Below are 21,982 nucleotides of genomic sequence, written 5' to 3'. Positions count from 1 at the left end.
GCTGTGAGTAATATTTTGCTTTATATATAAATATATGAATTTTCTTTTGTAAGCTCACATTTGCATTTCTGTCTCTATTGTTGTGTGCATGTAATCTGCGATGATCATGATACTTATATTCTCATTTATTTATCTATCTTGAATAAGTAAGTGGTGTAAAAAATAATGTTCTCAGTTCCTTATAAAAAAGAGTAGTGACACTTCCCCCTCCTGCCCTAGGAGTGGTGAGGACTTTGAGTCTATTATTTATGTCCTTCGTGATTGCTTTTATGTAAAACAAGTTTGGGATCATTTTTTCCTTCCTGAACATTAGGTTATTTTTTTAGCAGTAGTCTGAATAATTGGGTTAATAGAAATATTTCTAATCATTAACATAATGTTTTCCCTAATTGAAATAAATTATTTGGTTATGTTATCTGATATTTGTAGTTGGAAAGGAATAAATTCATTTTCCAGCAAACTTTTGTTTTGCCTGCTTCTTTGGTGCAAAAAATAATGACTTGAATTATTATACCTGTGTGTTCAAAATTAATAATAATCCTATTTCTAGTTTGATTAATCAGCTGGCTTGTATTAGGTGGACCTCTCAACTTTGATCACTTCAAGCTCAATGTGAATGCATCAGTTCCCTCTCATCATAAAACTACTGGATTTGGAGGCCGCATTAGGGATGATAAGGGTAGATTCATTGCTAATTTTCAAGGCTTAACCAATCCTTGTTATCTTTTTAGATTGAAAGAGATTCCTTAGAAGCTCTATCCCTAGTTATGAATATTCAACGAAGTTGAGATTCATTTGCTTCCTTGTTGAATAGCATTAAAGGACTTTTAAAACAAATTAGGTTTACTAGATTTAATCACATTTGTAGAGAAGTCAATTATTGTGGTAATTAGCTTGTCAAACTTAGTATTGATGATTGTATTCTCTTAGAGTACTTTGATGTTCTCTTCTCTATATCTCTTTCTTAATCTTAATGCCTGTGACTCTTGGACATCTAGGTTTAATTACTTTTGTTTGGGTTTTAGTCCCTCTTTTTAAAAAATAAATTAAAATAATGTTTATATTCTATTAACATCATATTTACAATAGTAATTTTAGAGGCACTAAGGTTTTATACAGCTTTTAATACTCACCATAACAAAGAACAATAACATAGTGCTAAATGGTATCATCGTCGGAGGAAGTATTTAATTAACATGGACAAATAATGGGCAAGGTGCATCAAATTAACTCGCAAAATATAACATATAAAGGAAAACAAAGAAGAACATGGGTTAACTTAAAGACACGTTTATTTCATATATATTATGCATTACATGGCACCCAGACGGCTATCGAAACTTCCTATGAAGGAAAACTTGCAAACGTCACTCTGCCATATAGCAAATACTTTCTATTTTATTTGCTGCAAAACCAACTACATCAGATCCAAGCTCACGCTTGCTCTATAAAATCCACTTCTACAGGCCCTCAATGTAGTTGACCCCAGTGTTCTTCAACCATACATCACCTTGGATGAACTGTTTTACAGTGAACTTCGAGGCTTCCGCTGCACTTGTGATGATATGGTAACCAGGCCAATTCACTCTCTTGGCGGTACCAGCACCTGGCCCGCTGTTCATATACTCTCCATAATACAACGTTTGCAAGAAGTCCTTACTCTTGTCATCCCATTCGGCCCATCCAGCAGGGTCAATATGATTGCTCAGCAACGATTGCATCACAACGGTTCTGGAGAAATTCTTCCATGGACGGCCCAGGAAAGTTTTAATGGAGCCCATCACAGGCTTAAGATCGGTGCTGGGTATTACATCACATTGCTGAATTGAAGTTCCTGTGTTCTGGTTTGGATCTTCTCTTCCTTGGGCCGTCACCATGTTCTTCTGATTAGCCATGGGCTTTCGGGCCACCAGCTTGCACTTTTGTAACACAACAGCTGCGTTTCCAAAGATGAAGTCAATGGTGCCGGTGATGAAGGAATCACGGTAGAATTGCCTGTTCGAGTGGGCATAAAGAGTGTCTTGATAGGCGTCTATGCGGCAACGGTTTATGACGGACTGGTCCGCGCCCACCCGGAGAGCCACTGCCTGGTGCTTCTCTGGCCCTGCTGTGTTTTGGAACCAAATGTCCTGGGCTATGAACCCATCTCCAACAGCGGCTGCAAAGCAAGATCATCATCAAGTCAATGTCCAAAAAGGCCAAACCGATTAAGGTTTACATATTATTACAACCACAGTGAAGTCTTTATTTGTTTGAACGACCAGGCCTTGATTAATTTTTGGACAAACAAAAAGATTTGATGTTTTGGTCCGCATTCTAGCTAGCATGGAATAATAGACTCGACCATGAAGAGAGGTTGATAAAAAATAAAAAAAAGAAAAAGAAGAGACCACGAATAGGGAAAGCATGTTCACCACAACAGAGAAAAAGAAGCATAAAAGAGTCGACCAACCAAGAAAAAAGCATAAAGGAAAACGTTGAATATGCCTACCTGCTTTTTACGTTGTATTTATACATTGAGTCTAATTTTTCTAGCTGTCAACAGATAAATAATAGATTTAGCTAATATTAATATTTAAAGTTGATCTTTTTTAATTTAAAAAGTTCTTTTAAAAAAAAACAACAACCTTAAAACTCATAAAAAGTTTTATATGAAAAGAAATAATATAAAAAATAAATAAAACTTCTTTTATAAGTTATAAATAATTAATATTATTTAAAGAAATTTCCAGAATTTTTATTTAAAATTTTCAAATTTAAAAAATAATTTTTTTGACTTATTTATTCATTTTTATACTAATTCTTTTAAGATATTTTTTTTCAAAAATTTATCTAAATTGAACTAATATTATTATATATAAAATATAAAAAACATTTTGTTTTTAATAAAGATTTTATATCTTTTATATCCTTTAATGTCTGTTGTGTCACTCTCTGTGAATAGATAGCGGTGCAATAATTTATCTGCTAAAAGACAAAAACCAAAATGGAAAGATCAAAATACAATGAGTTGGGGAAAATTCGTACCAACAGTGGCAGTTCGAAAGGTGCTTGTTCCGTCGATGAAATTCAAATTGCCGGTGATTATAGTTGAATCCATTCCGTCGCCCACCACCATCACATTCTTCTTTTTCTTACCAATTTCAACATTCTCTTTGTACGTTCCCTTTTTCACGTAAATAACATACCTCGTCTTACCGTTGTCGGGTGCGGAAGCCACGGCCTCTGCCAGAGTCTTGAACTTGCCACTGCCATCTGTAGCCACCACAACATTGGCCTGAATATCCCCACCCCAAGACTGCAAAAGCTTCCTATCTTTGCTTGTCACCCATGAAGGAAAGTCCCCATTTAGTGGCTCTTCAATGAGTTTTTGGTCCTTTGGCAAAACAGCAACAAGCATGGCCAGAGAGGTTCTTGCTCTCGACATCAAGTCCTTTAGCTCAGCCTCCATTAGGGCCCTAGCTGTGCCCTCTAATCCATCCAAGCAAGTTGCATGGTTAGTGAGGACACTGCTAAGCCAAGTGTGTGCATCTTGCTGAGAATCAGTGGTGTCTTTTGTTAGAGCCACCATTGAGTCCCAAACTCTGTCCATCGACAACTCCATCAGGTCCTCGCAGTCCAGCAAGGCTGCTTCCTCCCTCGGATTGTTGATCCTTTGTTTGATGGCTTTGGCTGTGTCCATAGCGTTCTGAATGTGTGAATTGGACTTCATTAGGAAGGAATGGAGCAAATTATATTTGTGGTCTTTTGTGGGTGTACTCAAGAAAGGACCTTGAGGTACTTCTGAGACGTGTGCCAAGCAGGATGCAGTATCAAGTGCATGATCACAGAGATGGTTTGGTGAGGAGTGGTTGAAGAAGGAGGTGGGTGTTATGAGATAAGAAGCAATAAGGGCTGATGAGCTTATGACAGCAGCTACAGAGAGGATTAACCATATAGTTTTGAAATGGGATTTTGTAGGCTCGTCTAACAAAGATTGTTGGGTAGCCATACTTGATCCTTCTCAATGTTGATGGCTGCTCGCGGTGATCTGTGTTTCTTTCGCTGTCCTTATAAAGACCAGTGAAGCATCAGTGTCTCGTTCTCACCCTACCCTAATAGAGATCGAACGTGGATCGGTGTGGGTTTGTTTTCGTTTTTGTTTTCCATGGATGGAGATATATATTCTTTTTCACTACGGAGATTCAGAGGCCTTATAAGATAATGTCAAAAAGAAAATAAAAGAAAAATCTAGCAGGAAGATGATTGAAACAATTTTCAAAGTTTTGGACTTTTAGTGAATGGTTTTGTCCAAATATAAAAATTAGTCAAATTAAAGTTTTAATAATCACATTGTCCTCGAACAGAGATATCCATTTCTGTCGGGAATTTCTTTCTCTTTCTTCTTACTGGATTCCACAAGACATTATTTGATTTTTTATTATAAAAGCTGCTACGGTAAGTACAAAATTTGTTTAGTATGAAAAATTAAAAATAGATATGCAAGTGGGCAGAAAACTAATGAGCCCATAACTTGGCTCATACATTTAGAAAGCACAATTGGCGTCTTTTGAATGACATTTAAAACTATAATTTCAAGATATAAAAAATATCTATTTAAAATATAGAAAAATTATAAACTTTTATATTTTAATTTATTATTAAATAATTTAATTTAGAAATAAAAAATTGGGATATAATATTCATAAAAATATAATTTTAAAAATATTTATTTATCTATATTATTGAGATATTAATATGCTTTTATATTAAATATTTATTTACCTGCGATACAAATATTTATCTTATGATTTGAATATTAATATAGTTTCGTGTAAAGTTTTCATCTGTCATGTGATGAGACTATTTATCTTTTGATTAATATTTTTTATGTTTTTTTTAAACTAAGGTCATGTCGTAGTTTTTTTCTATCTAAACTGAAGTTATTTATGAAATATTCTATTAAAAATATTATTTTTGTTATTCTTTTAGAAATATATTAGAAATTCATTTCAAACATTAATTTTTAGATAGTAAATATGTTAAAATAATAAAAGTAAAAATAAAATTTTAAAATTTAGAGTTTAACTTCTATTAAATGTAAATTATTTTAAAAATTATTTATATTGACATTGTTTTGAAATGAAAACTATATTAAGGTTCGTAAACATAAGAAATATACCGATGATGAGGAATAAAAGAAAAGAAATATTATTGATAAATAACGATTGTTGCTGCTTATTGATTTGTTACAAACACGTATTTGTAATTTGTTTACTTGAATACAAACAAAAATATATTTGAATTCTATGGATACAAAATATGGTCTCTTTATACATATTTGGATAACGAGTTTTAATCTTTTAATTAAAACATATTACTTATGACAGGTAGCAGACGTTCCTTCAGCTTCTAATAAATTATATGTTCTCATACTCTTTGTTGAGGATGTATTCGGTAAAGGCTTAAAAGTTGGTCGTCTATGTCACGTTGAGCTTCCAAGTGACTTACCGAAATGAGTGTCTAAGATATCTTGAGGTTTTGTCTTGGTGCAATTAACGTTCCTCTTGTAGTGTTTCAGAGTTGGAGCCGTTTGCTCAGTCTCTTTGTATTTTCTAAGCTCTTGAAGTCGTTTTTTTTTTTTTTATCATTTTCCTTGTTAACTTGAATACTAATTTGTGTGTTTGCATAACAGCGGTGTTCCTGCTAGGTTGGGTTGCTTTTGAAAAAAAAATAGTATTTTTGCAGACATTATGTTTGGCCAAATATTTAAAACAATTGCCCCCTTGTGCTCAAGAAATTACTGTTAGGTACCTTGCTGATTGCCTAATTTTTAGGCTTTCAAGTGGTTATTTCTTGGGCATAATTACAACTAATTATTATATGTGTATGTACTAAAAAAATATTATTTCATTGTGTATGTGTCTATATAAGAGTAAAATTTTATTTAAATAATATGTATATTAAAAATCAAGACTATCATGATAAAACGTGAGTCTCTTAATATTAATCCAAAAAGTTGATTTAATATTTTTGCTATATCTCCTTTCATTTTACTAAACTAAGAAATTGCTCCATTGCACCCTTGTATAACTATTCCCTAAATCATAATTCAACTTTTTCAAAAAATGAGACTTAAATTTATTATTTAAATGAGTTTTATTATGTTTAAACATATGTTTTCTTATTATTATTTTTTTAAATAGAACCACCTCCTCGACCTTTGTTTTCTTAGGGGCGTTTTATCAATTTTCTTTTTCCAACTGCCCCATTAAATGGCGTCTGCTTTTTCCATAGTTCTTTTTCATCTCTAACATTATCTTGGTATTCTCGCGGCAAACATTAATCCTCTTCTATATTCCCTCTGTACTTTCCATGGCTTCATCCCCTTCTTAGGATTCCACTTGCTCTCAAAACTCATTTTCTTCATAATTAGATTCTGATATTCTTCCAGTTGGTTTGACTTCGACTAGTTTTAGCATAAGCATCCAACTTTCTCTCCCTCGTTCTGAGCCAATCAGGGCCTTGAGACGTTGGGTTTTCTACGTCCCTTTTCCAGAACGTGATTTTGACCGCGTTCCTCCTTCTGATGACAACTTTTTTTCTGCTGGTTCATTAGGGATACCTGTTTCAGATCCCAAGCTCTTCTTTGTTATAAAACAACAGAGATCCTTTCAGCCACAGTGGGTCCTCTCTTGCTACGCTCGCAGTTGCTTTGTCAAGAATTCCCTGGGATGCCTATATGTTTTGCTTCTCGTTCGTATACTACAAAGGGTTGGGTAGATTGAGTAGACCATGTTTTTGCAAAATGATCCCTCTTTTGTCAACATTGTGGAGAAAGTGGGAATTGCATATGCTAACAAGTAGTCTCCTAGTCTTTCACTTGTACGCCGCTCTAGTGATTTCGAATTGTTGCTCCAACACTGGAACACCTCTACTCACATATTTGTTACAGCTTGGGGCGAGTTTACTCCAACCCTTGAAGATGTTTATATCCTTTTAAAGTTATCGATTTTTGGAACTATGGATTTTTCCAACACACCCATGCCTGATCACATTATCGATATGGCTTGGGAGCTTAACAATCACACAAGCAAGAGCGCCCATTATTCATGGGTCTTTTTTACCAAGTGTCATGATGCTCAAAAGCGATTACTATCTCATTCCAAAGGTGCACTTGTTCCAAAGGTTAGGGGAACAAATAATCTTCTTCCTTGTTCTCAGAAGAGGTCTTCCCATGTCTCTGTCAAATATACCTTTGCTACTTGGGTTTGTTATTTTTATGAGAATTATGTTTTTGTTGGTAAATTTGAGTTTGGTCTTGTTGTTCCCGTTTCTCTCAGGCGTGTAGCCTTCATTCTTTTTGGCTTAGTCGGTATGTTTTCCTTGGTCCTCCCTGAGAATCAGTAGTCCTTCAGTTTTTGTTTTTGCATGTCTCTTATTGGAAGGTGTGAGGTTACCTTTGGCTTCCCTTTATTTAGGTAGTCTTTATGCTCGTCTCAATTAGGTTTAAGAGCAGATGTGTTTATCGCATGGGCAATTTCCTATTAACGTTTTTATTGACTTAGTTTTTTTTCAGATGTTCCTTTTTGAACGTTTTCTTTTATATACTTCCATTCGTAATGTTTCTTTGGTGGATAAAAATTGGATGCAGTACTGTCCTCGTTCCTGGTGTTGGTCGGGTAGTCGTTCTCGTCGGCCTTTAATGTCTATTATTGATGAAAAATCTGCATTTGTTTTTCGTCCTTATACTTCTTACGAAAAAGTGGTGTGTTTAAATCGTGTTTATATTCATTCAGAATTCCTACTCGCAATGGCTTCATCTAGTACTTTAGAAGGTATTTATGATTTTTGGAACCTCTGCATATTTCCACGTGTTCTCCCAGCATTCATATTATCTAGTGTTTCAGATTGCTTAGGCAGTGTCTTTTGGCCTTATTTTTATCGTCCTGAAACAGTTTGTGGTCAATTTGGTTGGGACTAGCCTACTGTATCAGTTGATTTTCCTTCATCTGCTATTAGTGGCGCTATACGAGTCGTACTTTTTTCTTTCCTTGAGGGCCAAGCTTATGACCTCTCTCTGTATATATCCTATTTGCGTAAAGATAAGATTACTAGTGGTTGGCTCCAACATTTTTCTTTTGTAAAAAATACATCAGTGACTTTGAATCTCTCCCTAGCTTCAACGCCCCTCCTTCTCTTCAAATTGTCGATAGGGATCTTACTTTGTAACTTCTGCTCATGGATCATACTTAAAACAAGCTATACTTAGATTTTGTCCATTGTGTACGTAACTAATTTTGTGTGTATATATATAAGTATATCCTTATTGTGCTTTCTTTTGTAGATGCTTCAGCTATTTCACCTTCTTCTAGAAAACGTAAAAGACATTTTACTAGCCTCTCTTTGCACTCAGAAGAAGCTACTTCATCATCTCTGGATTGTTGTAAGGCTCGGGCTAGTGGCTCTTTATCACCTTCAAATGTGCATTTGGTTTCCTTGCCTCATCGATCCTTTGATCGCCTTAAGGCTCGATCACTTCCCATTATTACTCCTTCTTCACCCATTGTTATTGAAGATCTAGAAGAGGATGTATCTCTTGGAAAAGATCCCTCTGAAAATTCTAACAGGACCTCTCTTTTCGAGCTGCTGTCTGCGCAGGATGCTAGTTTGTCCTCTCCCTTTTTTTATATAGAATTTTGCTATTTATATGTATTATGTTACTCACACTTTTATTATTATTATTATACCATTTTTTTTTCTTTTTTGTAAGTTAATGAAGGTAATGAGGAGGCAATTGTACTTGTCCCTTCCATTGATTTGCTTATGCCTTCTTTAGGTTTCTTTCAACGTCTCTCTTTTGTCATTTACTCTTTTTTTTTCTTATGATGTTCTCATGCAGGCTTCTGTTTGGTTACTTCGCTTTCCCTATAAAATGATAAAATGATTGCTGATTTTGCCTCTTCTCATGAGGGATTCCTTCTTTTTGATAGCTATTTTCCTGTAGAGTACCGTGATTATGCTTATCAATATTTTTTTAAGCTTTTCAAAGTTCATGTCCTTCCATTATCAACTGGAATTGTTTGGTTCTTTGCGGCCCCTCGTCCTAGAGAAGCTAAAGATGTTGGGTTGCTTTGGGTTTAAAGGTGTTTGGCTTTGATAGTTTTTGGTGTAGGTGAGATGAGTAAGATAGTTGAAATGTTAGTAGGAATAGTTGAAAATGGTAGTTGAAGAAGTTTTAGTAAGAGACTCAAGAGATGGAGAATTGATGTTTTGATTACTTCTTCTTCATTGCATTTACAATGAGGTAGCATGCCTATTTATAGGCATCATCCACCATTTGGTTCAATATACTAGAGCTATCTAGAAACTTAAAGATTTACAATATTCTAGAACTTTCTCTAGAAGCATCTACCTATTAGAAGATACAATTAGTTTTTCCTAGATTGTTCTTAGTATTTTTTCTAGACTATTCTAGAAATTTGTATCAATTTCTAATAGGCTTGATAATCTCAAGTCTTCTTTCGTTGATTGTCTCTTGCCTTCCTTCGCATCTGAAAAGCTCTAGCACCTTACTTCTTTTATGAAGGTTTGTGATCATCAGCGTGATGTCCTTGGTAAGAAGATATGCTTCTTTTCTGCGTGCATTGATAAGCTGAAAGTTGAATTAGAGACTCTTATCATCGAGTATTCTCATCTTCTAGCTGAGAAGGACAAATATGAGCGACTTCTTGCCGAATATGACACTCCTTTTTCTTTCTGATCTAATAATAATGTCTTTTGTTGCGATATATTGTAGCGCAAAGTGTTTGTATGTCGTGATGTGGCGTGATGTTATAACGTGATGTGACGTGACAATTTTGCATTAGTATGCTTTGAAGGCTTTAATAAAATATGTCATGTATGTTGACTGATCGAATAATTAAAGGGACATTATAACATACTAGTGATCTGAGAACTCTTATATCAATGTTTAATATGCACAATATTACTAGTTCATATATGCATTTTTTTTAAAAAGATACCGTAGTATCTTAATCTATAAACTTACTAAAACATATATGTACATAATTATTTCTAGGAGTTGCTAAGTAACTTGGTTGTCTTGCACAAAGTTAATTGAAATCAATTACTATCGGTGAATGTTTCAAGCTTATTCGATCAATGGTATTGTTTCATCCTTTAATTAAACAATGTATTCATCGGTCCCAAAAAAAATCATTCTTTTTTAATCTTAAAAAAATGTTACCCTAAGTAAATTTGATATTTATTTATGTTCTGAAATAATATGAATTTAATCTAATTGATAAAATATTTAAATTAATTGTTAAATTTAATAATATTATATTTAATATATTAATTAACTTAATTATTAATACTTAGTGTCAAATTTAATAAATAGAGAACGTTTACATGCAAAATCTTTCCTAATAAAAAATTCAACATGAATATAGGACATGATTAAAAATAAGAAATTGTGAACGCTAATAATAAAGGTTTAAATATAATAATATTTGAAATTATTTTAAGAAGTATATCATTTAGAGATTTTTTACATTTTGTTAATAATTTAACTAATTTTTTCTTTTTAATAAATATATCTATTGTTCAAGTATAAGACTTTAAGGTTCAAGAAAATAAATAATGGGGTGATCCATGTTAGATGGTGTGTCATAATTGTAACGTGCAAATATACATGATGAACGTATGGTTCGGATAAGTAAAAGTTGATATTATAATTTTTTTATATGCTATTTTATTTACTCTCGTCAATATCAAACGATCATGGTAAGTAAATTCTTGCATAATCAAAAGGTCATGATAGAGAGGTAAATAGATCATTACATAATCCATATAGTATTATTGAATATAAAGTTAGCCTTCTTCCTCATCATCTTTTATGGATAATATTTTTTTAACGTACCTAAAATTCAAAGGTCCCACAATCTTTTTGGCTATTAGGATTTATCAACTTGCAATATCCATTTGTATGCGATTCCTAGATAATAAAAAGCCTTTGCTACTTAGGCGCCCACTTTGTTACATGCTAATTTCTCATTATTGTGTTTGTTGTCTTTGATACCAACTCTCCTTCTGCAAACATTCTTGGCCTCACCAACTTATCATATGCCATTCCCACCCTTCGTTGGCGTTTTAAAATTTTGCATTCTGCTTGATTCCTCTTTTCTTCTACTAGCTCTGCTTGCCTTAGGTGCATTCTTGCTAAAGGTGTCATTACTTTTATTGGTAATATTGCTTCAGCGCCATATACCAGCAAGAATGGTGTTGCTTTTGTTGTTCCATACTTAGTAGTCCTATATGCCTATAAGGCGAGAGACAAATATTACTCTAATCTTTGGGTTGATCCATCACTATTTTTGCAAGTATCTTGTAACATCTTGCACTTTGATTTAAATAAAATGAGATTTATTAAAGTATAATTGGAATAGATTTGGATAGAATTTATATTAAAAAATTTTTTTAAAAGGAATTTAAAAAAAATATGAACAGTACCGTATGAAAAGTGCCTATAAACAGTAAAACCGCATAAGAACAGTAAAATCACCTATGTACAATGACCGCTGACATCATTAGTGACATCATCATGATGTCATGGCTGACGTCACATATACGTATATTCCATGTACAGTGTTTCCACGTGAACAGTGTTTTCGTCGGTGAACAGTAACTCAAAAATTTTCTATAAAAAAGGGGGTTTCATACGAAATTTTCATTTCTTCACTCCTATCCAAGGTTCTCAAAGGTTCTAAGGCTATATCTCACCATTTTCTCTCATGCTAAACCCTCATAAACTTAGATTTCTCTTTAGATATGTGATTCTACGTCCGTTCTAAAGGATTTCAAGAAAAACTCCATTCTAGAGTTAAATCTTCGATTAAATCTTTGTAAAAGCTTTGTTTTGATGTAAGAGGGCTCTACTTTATCATTTTGCTATGTTTATTACCTGTATTCTCATAGATCTTGTCATATATGTGATTATATGTGGAATAATCCTTGTTTTATGAAAAATAATCGGTGAATAGTGAGAATAAATGGTTGTTTATGTGATTTTTTTATGAATACATGGTGAAAATGTGATATTATGTTCAAATAATGCATGTTAAGGTATATTGAGGATGGTTGATATGATTTTATGATTTTGTGATATGAAATATACAAAGAGATTGATGTTTCATGTTTGAATTTATTGTGGTTCATGTAAAAATGATGTGTATTGTGAATATGTCATGGTTTGATGTATATGATGAAAAATATGTGAAAATATAATGAAAAATATGTGTGAACATGAGAAATGGCATATATGAGCATGTGAATATACTTGAAAGAGTATGAGGTAAAAAATGATATGATGTAAATAGTTACAGAGATACACTGGGGGAGTAAAAAATAGAGACGATATGGGATATCTTAGGAAAATGCAGGGTGGTGAGTGACATTTGGGATTGTGCATCAAATATTATGTACGACCACATAGCCGCACACTCGTTTCTTGACTTGACTCCTGACCATTACCTTTGCTAAGGGGTTGTCTATTGCATGTGTTGTATCCGTATTGCATTGGGCCATCCGACGACTATTTACATGGATGTGTAAGACCTCGGGATAGAGACATCGGATAACTGTGGCCACAGGGCGCGGTAAGGGCAGATAAAAGAAAAAAGAAATTGTGAATATGTGGAATATAATATGTGATGAGATGAGAACATGCTTTATATGACACTGTGATATGTAATGCCATGATGTTTTCTTTCTTTAATCGTGATAAGATGTCTTTTGTGATGAATATGTTTTATGTATAAGTGGTGGGGTAGAGACTCACCCTTACACAACATTTTTAGAAAACCAGGACGAATAGTACCAGGCTCACAGTTCATGGATGGATGAGAACTGCTATAGGACTTAGTTATTTTGAGTTATGTAATAGATATTTTTAGTTCTATACCATTCTTTTGAAACAGTTGTAAAACTACTTTTTTTTTGTTGCTGATGAAAATTTTAGAATCTTTGTTTTTCTAAAGTACTTATGAATTAATGAAATTTTACTCTATGAACCTTATATCATTTCATTGTTTCTTTGTCATTAGAGAGTTTTTGAAAGAAAATTTACTTTACCATTTAAATTTTTATAAAAATTTATCATATATTGAGAAAAGAAATATAAGGTGTTACATATTTTAATCAATATCTTATTTGTCGATTCTGCTTAGCCATTGGATTGAGGATAATATGGGGTAGATTTGTCATGCCTTAGCTTGTAAGATTCTAACACAGTGCAAACCTTACTTACAAAAAGGATGCCATTATCTGACATTATGTGTTCGGGCAACCTAAAGTGACAAATGATATTATCCTGAATAAAAGCCACCACAGTGTCGAAGTTTGCTTCTTTGAGTGCTATTGCTTCTACCCATTTAGTGAATTATTTTGTTGCCACTACAATTTATCTTTTTCTCCTAGAAGATGGGTTAATTGGTTCCACAAAATCTAATACCCAACATGCAAAAGGGTAGGGAATTTAGGCAATGTAGCTCACTTGAAGGAGTGTGTATGATGTTTTCATGTCATTGGCATTCTTTGCACCTTTTAACAAAATCCATCGCATCTTTCTTCATCGTGGGCCAAAAGTAACCTATCATGAGTAATTCAGACCATAATTCCCTTCCTTCCTGGTGTCTTCCACATGCTTCACTATGCACGTTGCCCATCGCCTTATCTTCCTCTCCATTTTCAATGCATCAAAGGTCTTCATCAGTAAATGATTTCTTGAAGAGTTCCCCATCATGTAAGGAGTACCTCTTTGCTCTTTTTACTACCTTGTGAATCTCCTTTCTTTCTAATGGCAATGCTCCTCCTGCTAAATATTCTTTTATCAGATATCTCCAATCTCTTTTTGCCATGTTTGCCTCCATATGTTCTCTTTCTTCTTGGCAGGGCTCACAATTACCTTGTAAAGTGTCGCAATACCTTTTCATATATGGCCAAAATATCCCCTATCTTTGGACTCTTTTATGCAAGCTTAGGCTTTTATAACCACATATGCTGCCATGTATTGTCTCTACAACTTTTACTCCTTCTTCTATCGTCACGCATCTCATTAACAAATTGTCATTCGTCTTTTTGTACATGACTCTTTTTTTATTTGACAAAAATCATTGATGCTTTTGTTGGCGATCTTTTCCTATAGTTGCTTTTTACAAGCATCCTCCAATCGCTCTTATTAACTTCTTTTTCCCATCTTAAGTCATGATCTTTCCACCTTTTCTACTTATATTACATTCCTATTTTCTTCCTCTTTCATCTTTCCTCTTATGGTTGCTAACGCGTCTGTCAATTTGTTTTCACCCCTTGGAATGTAATGCTCTGAATTTTGTAATAGTATTTTGTTTATTAATTGTGGATTTCTAATTGATTATGCATTTTGATTTATGTGGTGACATGAATATGTGTGTGTGAATATATATGGATAAATATGTAAGTATAAATGTGAAATGTTGATTTAGATTGAGATTGGATATGTTTGAATTAATTGAGAAGTAGGCAAAAGGTCTGTTGCAAGGGTATTCTCGCTGTAGCGAGAAGGGCCTAGGCATGGGGCATGAATCTGTTGTGTTCTCACTGCAGCGAGAGTCTTCTAGCTGTAGCAAGAGGGCAATAAAGGAGGGTGCATTTCTGGGTGCAGTCTCGATGTAGCGAGAGGGTCTCACTTTAGCGAGATTTTGCACAAACTAGAGTGCAGATTTGTCTGAGATTTTTGCTGCAGCAAGAAGGGGTCTTACTATAGCAAGAGGTGTCTCGCTGTAATGAGAGTATCATGACTCATAGGATATTTGAAGGGTTTAGGGTTCAAAAAATGCATTCCCACTCTTTCCTCTTCGTCTCCCTTTTGATTCTCTCAATTTCTAACCCTATTTCACTGATTAAATTGCCTCCAAAGCCTTTTGTGAGTTAGATTGAAGGTTAGAATCACATTTGGAGTGTTTGGAGGTGAGTTTAAGGAGCTAGGGTTTACGTTTTTCATTCTTTCTCTGTTCTCCTTAGTTTCTCATGGGGTTTTCCCTACATTTAGAATGAAATCCGTGTGGGGAGCACTTCTATCATTGATTTTGTGTTTGGGTCTTCATTCCGAGGTAAGGGAGGACTATACACTATCTCTTATGTTTAAATTTCATTTATAATGTTAGATGATGAAATGTGGTTGAAATAGAATATAGGAAAATGTGTGTTTTAATGGAAATTTCTTATGAAACATGATATGGTAGTTGTTAATTAAAGTGTGGGCTGCAAATGATGTAAATTGCAATGTGGTTGTAATGGAAATCGTGAGTGTGAGTATAATGTAGTTGATATGTGTGAACATGCCATTGATTAAGAATGAATGCTATGAAATAATTGAGAATGTGGATGAATGTGTGTGAAAGGCATATTGAATGTGATTGTGTTTGAAATATTGGAAAAAACTATGAATGATTCATCGATATACTGGGGTGTAGAAGATGGGGCGATAGAAATACCTTGGGGAAGAGAGGATGGTGGTGACACCACCAGTGAGTGTGGGTGTACCATAGGCCACACACTCTTCTCCTGACTCAGTCTCTGACTAACACCTTTTCTTGGAGGGCCCAATACCGCACACGTTGTATCCGTAGAGCGGGGACTATCTAGCGACTATCTATGGTGTGAAATTGAGTAAGTCTCTGAGGTTGAGGGCATTAAGAATCTATTATCACAGTGCCACAGTGAGCGTGCCTACGTGCAGTGAGAGTACATGTGCGTCGATTTGTTGATGGTGTAGTGAGTGGACCTGTTTGTGAATTGAAATGGAATGTTGAAAATGTATAATTTTATGCCTGCTTGATGTGTGATTTAAATAATGTTAGAAAAGTGTGTAGTGCGTGAGGTGAGTTGATAAGTCTGTAATTAGACCCTATTTTACAGCCCATATATTCATATTTGACATTTATTTTATTTGAGTTTTACACTAATTTATATATTAATTGTGCAGTTTGGTATAAAGAGGCCGCAAGTGGATGTTGGGTGCATTTTGGGCCCAAATTAATGAAAGATTAGAACTTCGCAACAGTCAACACGTCCAGATCCTTTCAACAAGCACGGGGTGCTTCAAGCCCATGCACGGTCGTGGTTAAGGCCTTGCACAACCGTGCTCATCTGCGGGAAGCCCAATTATGAAGAGTTTTTATGGTTTTCAAATCCTATAAAAGGGAAGATCTCAGGCATCGTAAAGACACCGTTTTTACATCTTGGCTTTGGCTATAGAATACATTTGATCTTGTCTCTCTTGCACGGGATCCTTGGCCCATGCTTTGCGAGACTTGGAGTTTAAGCGATGGTACTTGAAGACTGGGAACATATTTCATACTCTAGTTTGCTATTTCTTTTTATTATGGCTTTGTTTATGATTGTTTTAGTTCTTTTCTTTAGCATGAGTAACTAAGTCCATAGCTAGGGTTATAGGAACTATTGTTCATGAATTTATGGAATTTTGATGTTTGAATTTAAATTTGATTTCCGTTTTGTGATTAGATTTTATCCTATTGCGCTTCTTTCTTAATCCTAATTAATTATATCGTCAGGCAACCGTACCTCGGTTAATTAATAGATCTATAGGGTAAAACGAGACAAAGGATTAGGTGGACCAAGCCAATCTTTCTCTTCTAATCGTTATTAAATTAACAAGTTCGTAGACTCCTAAAGCTTTCTTAAATTAATGTCTTGCATAACCATTAGGGATGTTAATTTAGAAAAAATAATATTAATATTGCATGACCATTGTGTATTAATAGTATTCGTATGAATGATTGGTAATCACAAGTAAATCAAATTTAGAGTTAAATAGAGAAATAACATAAAGGATTGAATGAGAAAACTCATATGCCCTAAATTCCTCTCAGATAAGTTTAGCCACGACGTACATTGTATTCCTTAATCTTAGTTTTATAATTGATTTTATAAATTCTTGTTTTTAATTAATCTCGTATTTTTGAAGCTTAAACAATTGAATTAAGAAATTCTTAGTAATTAAAAATCAATCCTTGTGGAACGATATTTCAGGAACTTAATTTAAGAACCTTTTATTACTTCTCGATGGTTACACTTGCCCTCCGTACAAGTTTTTGGTGCCGTTGCCAGGGATTACTTTTTCAATATTAAGAAAATCTCAAATTTAATTGATTTAAGCAATTTATATTTTATCTTTATTTTATTTTGTTTATTGTTAAATTTTTCTTTATATTTTATAATTTTCGTTTTTATTTTATTTTAATTTTTTTTATTTCACAATTTCTTTTAATGTATGCTCACTCGTTCTAAGTACTCTACAACTTGTTTATTTCATCTAGAGATTGAGAGAACAACGTGTAGACAAAGAAAAGGAGTGAGAGAGCAAAGAATGGCAGAAGGAAGGAGATCAATTTAAGATTACATGACACCCACTGCTAGAGGTACTCTTGGAAGCATTGTGGCACCTAATGTGGAGACTAACAATTTTGAATTGAAACCAACACTCATAACCATGGTCCAGAACTCGATACAGTTTGGAGGCATGCCTAACGAAGACCCCAATCTTCATCTGACAAAGTTTCTCCGATTGATGGATACCATCAAGTACAATGGAGTCTTCAACGATGCTATTTGACTCCTCCTTTTCCCTTTCTCAGTATTTGAAAGGGTGAATGCATGGTTTTCTTCACTCCCAGCCAACTCCATTAGAACTTGGGAGGATCTCACTCAACAATTGTTGGGAAAGTACTTTCCCCCATCAAGGTCCTCTAAGCTAATGACGGAGATATGTTGCTTCCAACAATATGAAGCATAATCCTTATTCGAAGCATGGGAGCGATTTGGAGAGCTTTTGAGGAGATGTCCTCATCATAATTTTTCGACGTGGAGACAAATACAAATTTTTTACAGTGGCCTATCAATCACTACCAGGGCTATAATTGATGTCGCAACAGGAGGGTCCCTCATAAGAAAAGATCCAGATGATGCATACAAGTTGATAGATGAGATGACATCTTCTAGCTTTCAGTGGCACACTGCTGACTCTTACAACATCAAGAGGAAAGAGACCGTCCCAGTCTACCAAGCAGAGAGCAGCAACCTACTAATGAACCAAATGCAGCCCTTGCAAATCAACTAGAATCTTTAATGAAGGCTCAAGACCAACCTGTAAGAGCTCCTACAAGCCCAGAATCCAAGCAAGAGGAGGCAAATTTCATGAGCAATCATAGTTCAGGATGGAGGAGTAATCCTCCTAATTCTTGGGAGAATGGCTTTGGAAGTCAAAATTCAAGTGTTTATCGCCCTCCTCATATGCAAAGTTAGGTAGCAAGACCAGAAAGGAAAGAAGCCCCTAGATCTCAGTCTAACTTTCAAGAACAAATGATGTAATAAGTGCATTACTCTGATAAGAGGATGATAGAGCTTGAATCCAAATTGGATCAACATATTGAGAGAACTGATAAGAGGTTCACAGAGGTCAAATCTGAAATACAAGCCAACTCTTCTAAGATAAGTGCATAAATGGAGCAAATTACGAACCTTTTGAGTCAAAGAGTGATGGGAACACTGCCATCTCAGCCTAAACCTAATCCAAGGGAACAATGCAATGCCATCACCCTTAGAAGTGGAAAGAAATTACAAAAATCGCAGAACAGAGGCATATGCATGCCCATGCTTGTTGAGAAGCACGCCTATGATGATTTTACATGCACGCCCATGCTTACTGATGAGCACACCCCTGTTGAAATTGAAGCACGACCGTGCTTATACAAGCACGCCCGTGCTTATACAAGCACGCACATGACAGTGATAAAAGCACGATTGTGCACCACTATGAGCAAGACTGTGCTTCAAGCGAGGAGCCTAAAAAAGAAAAGAAAGAAGAGCCTCTTGTTCAACCAAAGCCCTATGAGCCTAAGATATTTTTCCCACAGCGGCTGCAAGGTCACCCTCCTTATGATGAAGAGTTCCACAAGTTCTTAGACTTATTGGGCAAAGTGCACATCAATATGCCTTTCATTGATGCTATCTCCAAAATGCCCAAATATAATAAATTTTTAAAGGAGATTTTGACCAATAAAAGAAAGTTGAGAGCACATGAAACTGTGAAGTTCACCCAAGAGTGCTCAGCTATAGTCCTTAAAAAGCTTCCACCTAAGCTTAAGGACCCAAGGAGTTTTATTATTCCTTGCACAATTGGAAAAACTCATATTGATAAGGCTCTATGTGATTTAGGAGCAAGTATTAATCTCATGCCTTATTCTATTTTCAGGAAGCTTGGAATGCATAAACCTAAGCCGACCTCCATGTCACTTCAGCTGGCAGATAGGTCGATCACATACCCCAAAGGCATAATGGAGAACATACTAGTAAAAGTTGAGGAGTTTATATTTTCTGCTGACTTTGTGGTACTTGACATGGAGGAAGATGATGATGTCCCCATTATACTAGGGAGACCGTTCTTGGCCACTGCTAGGGCCATCATAGACGTACAAGAAGGGAAGTCACACTGAGGCTAGACGATGAGGAAGTTGTATTTCAAGTTTTCAATTCTTTCAAGTACTCTTCTAGCCAAGAGTCTTGTAACTTTGTGAGCACTGTAGATGTTGACTTCTCCTCCTCCAATTTATGTGAAGCATGAAACCACAAGAAGAAGGCCAAGGAGGAAGCGATATAAGAAGAAGAAAAGACAAAAGCTTAAACCATCCATTAATAAGCCTCCTAATTCGAAGCTTAAATTTTCTTCTCTTTATTCTAATCCCTATCTTATGAATAATTTTTCTGATGTAATAGGTGTTGGGTAGGCAAAGCTGCTAGGGAGACAATTGCATATCAAGAGAGTCACCTCTGAAACTCATAGCTTCTTTTCACCATGATTTAACAAGAACGTCAGGCTCGTGACGTTAAATAAGCGCTCCCAGGAAGCAATATGTGTCTTTTATTTTATTTAAATTTTATTTCTTTTTATTTATTTTAATTTTGCTATTTTTATTTTATTTTTAGAATAAAGAATAAGCATATTGAAAGATTGTAAGAACAGAGTTGATAGTTCTCGCACACACTTTTGAGCTTTGATATGAAAGCACGTCCGTGCTCATCCCATACACGATCATGCATTCAGTCGCAGTTATGAGAGAAAGCTTTACATCATAAGCATGGGCGTGCTTAAGATTTCAGCATGGCCATGCTCTCTCACCCGAAGCCATCACTCCAAGAATTAGCAGGGAATTTCTTTCTTTTTATTCAATTACCCTATTTGCATGCTTTTAATTTGATTGCTTTCAAACATTGAGGATAATGTTTTGTTTTAAGTATGGGGGAGTAGTTCCCAATTATATGATTAGTGTTGCATGTTCTTGAGTAAAGTGTCTAGGTCAACTTCATTTCTACTACTGCCAAAGCTTGTTGGAAGGGTATTTTGTTCAGGTTGTGTATTGGGAGTCTGGTTGTCAGGAAAATCTTCAAGATTGGAAGATAATCATCTTGGTGTAATACTTCACTCCCCTATTGTTGTTTTGTAAACTCTATACCTCCCCAATAGAGCCAATTGTTTTGGAATGGAAACTATATTAAAGTTCATAAACTTAAGAGATATAAAAAATATGGGGAATAGAATAAAAAGAATATTATTGATAGATAATGATTGTTGCTGCCTATTGATTTGTTACAAACACGTATTTATCAATGTTTACATCAATACAAACAAAAATACATTTTAATTGTATGGGTACAAAATAGGTTCCCTTTATACATATTTAGGTAACGAGTTTCAATCTTTTAATCGAAATATGTTACTTATGACAAGCAGCAGACATTCCTTCAACTTTTGATAAACTTTATGTTCTCATGCTCTTTGCTGAGTATGTATTCAATGAAGGCTTAAAAGCTAGTCACCTATGTTAGGTTGACCTTCTAAGTGACTTCTAGAGATGAGTGTGTACATATCTTGAAGTTTTGTCTTACTGCAACTGATGTTCCTCCTGTAGTGTTTCAGAACTAGCGCCACTTACTCAGTCTCTTTGTATTTTCTGAACTCTTAAAGTCGTGCTTTTTGTTGTTTTTCTTGTTGAACACCAATTTGTGTGTTTGCATAACAAAGATGTTTCTGCTAGGTTGAGCTGCTTTTAAAAATAAAAATTGTATTTTTATAGACATTATGTTTGGGTCAGATATTTAAAACAACATTCAACTTATACCTATCATTGTTTTTTTTTAGATATTTTAAAAAGGTTTTTTTTTGTCAAGTAATTATCTAATAAGAGTATTCATCATTGTTCATTGATATAAAATTTATTAAGCAAAGGAGGAATAATTACGAGTTTTTAAACGAAACAGAACTACTTTAACATGTGCTAATTTGATTTATTATAAAAATTGTTAGAAATTACTATAATATTCAATACAGTTGCATTATAAACTAATAAATGTAAAAGTTTATATAATTTTATATTTATCATCTATTTTAATAATTATTTTTATTAAATGTATTTTATTGAATAAATTAATTTAATAGCTTTCAAATTTTAATTAACATTTTTAATTAAAAATTAATATTTTAATTTTTAACTAATTTACCAATTAAATTATGTAAAATAAACTATTTAAAGACTAATTGTGAACACTTTAAAGGTTGAGAAACATATTTAAAAATGTCAATCATTAACATTTTTATTCTCTATTTTAATAAATTAATGCTTATGTTTTTCTTTTTTTTTAAATTAAAAATATAGTAAAACAGAAAACACGATGGAAATAACGAAAGAAAAAAAATGAAAAAGTAATAACAATAAATTGAATGAAAAAATTATTTATTTTAATTTTAAATTAGAAACTTCTAATTTCAGAGTTAAATATTCATTCTAATAAAATAATTTATGATACTAAAAGATTAAAATTAGAAAAAATATTTTACAAATATTATATTTAAGTATAGATTTGATATACTGTAAATTTAATTTTTATT

At 34.0% G+C, this 21,982-nt stretch overlaps 1 protein-coding gene and 1 non-coding gene across 2 annotated transcripts; both read right to left on the bottom strand.

Annotated features, from left to right (window-relative positions):
• Window positions 1-1,343: 1,343 nt before the first annotated feature.
• LOC113868535 (pectinesterase-like) lies at window positions 1,344-3,991 on the bottom strand. The gene is made up of 2 exons (XM_027504187.1): window positions 3,028-3,991; window positions 1,344-2,158 (listed from the first exon to the last, which is right to left on the bottom strand). The coding sequence occupies exons 1-2, from the start codon at window positions 3,989-3,991 to the stop codon at window positions 1,461-1,463; spliced, it is 1,662 nt and encodes a 553-aa protein (XP_027359988.1). The 3' UTR covers window positions 1,344-1,460.
• Window positions 3,992-17,788: 13,797 nt separating this feature from the next.
• On the bottom strand, window positions 17,789-17,895 carry LOC113870610. The gene has a single exon (XR_003505630.1). It is a non-coding gene; the product is annotated as a small nucleolar RNA R71 (small nucleolar RNA).
• Window positions 17,896-21,982: the final 4,087 nt, after the last annotated feature.

The sequence above is a fragment of the Abrus precatorius genome, unplaced genomic scaffold (genome assembly GCF_003935025.1).
Source record: "Abrus precatorius isolate BTA unplaced genomic scaffold, Abrus_2018 Scaffold6, whole genome shotgun sequence".
In the NCBI taxonomy this organism is placed as follows: Eukaryota; Viridiplantae; Streptophyta; class Magnoliopsida; order Fabales; family Fabaceae; genus Abrus; species Abrus precatorius.
Note: the sequence above shows the minus strand (reverse complement) of the source record. Positions and strands in the feature narration are given on the sequence as shown.

What these genes read in the sequence shown, in the direction of transcription:
- LOC113868535 (XM_027504187.1), bottom strand. Translation starts at nt 3,991, where the DNA reads ATGGCTACCCAACAATCTTTGTTAGACGAGCCTACAAAATCCCATTTC. An exon ending in CTTTCGAACTGCCACTGTTG is followed by an intron (nt 2,159 to 3,027) that starts GTACGAATTTTC and finishes CTTGCTTTGCAG; the next exon opens with CCGCTGTTGGAGATGGGTTC.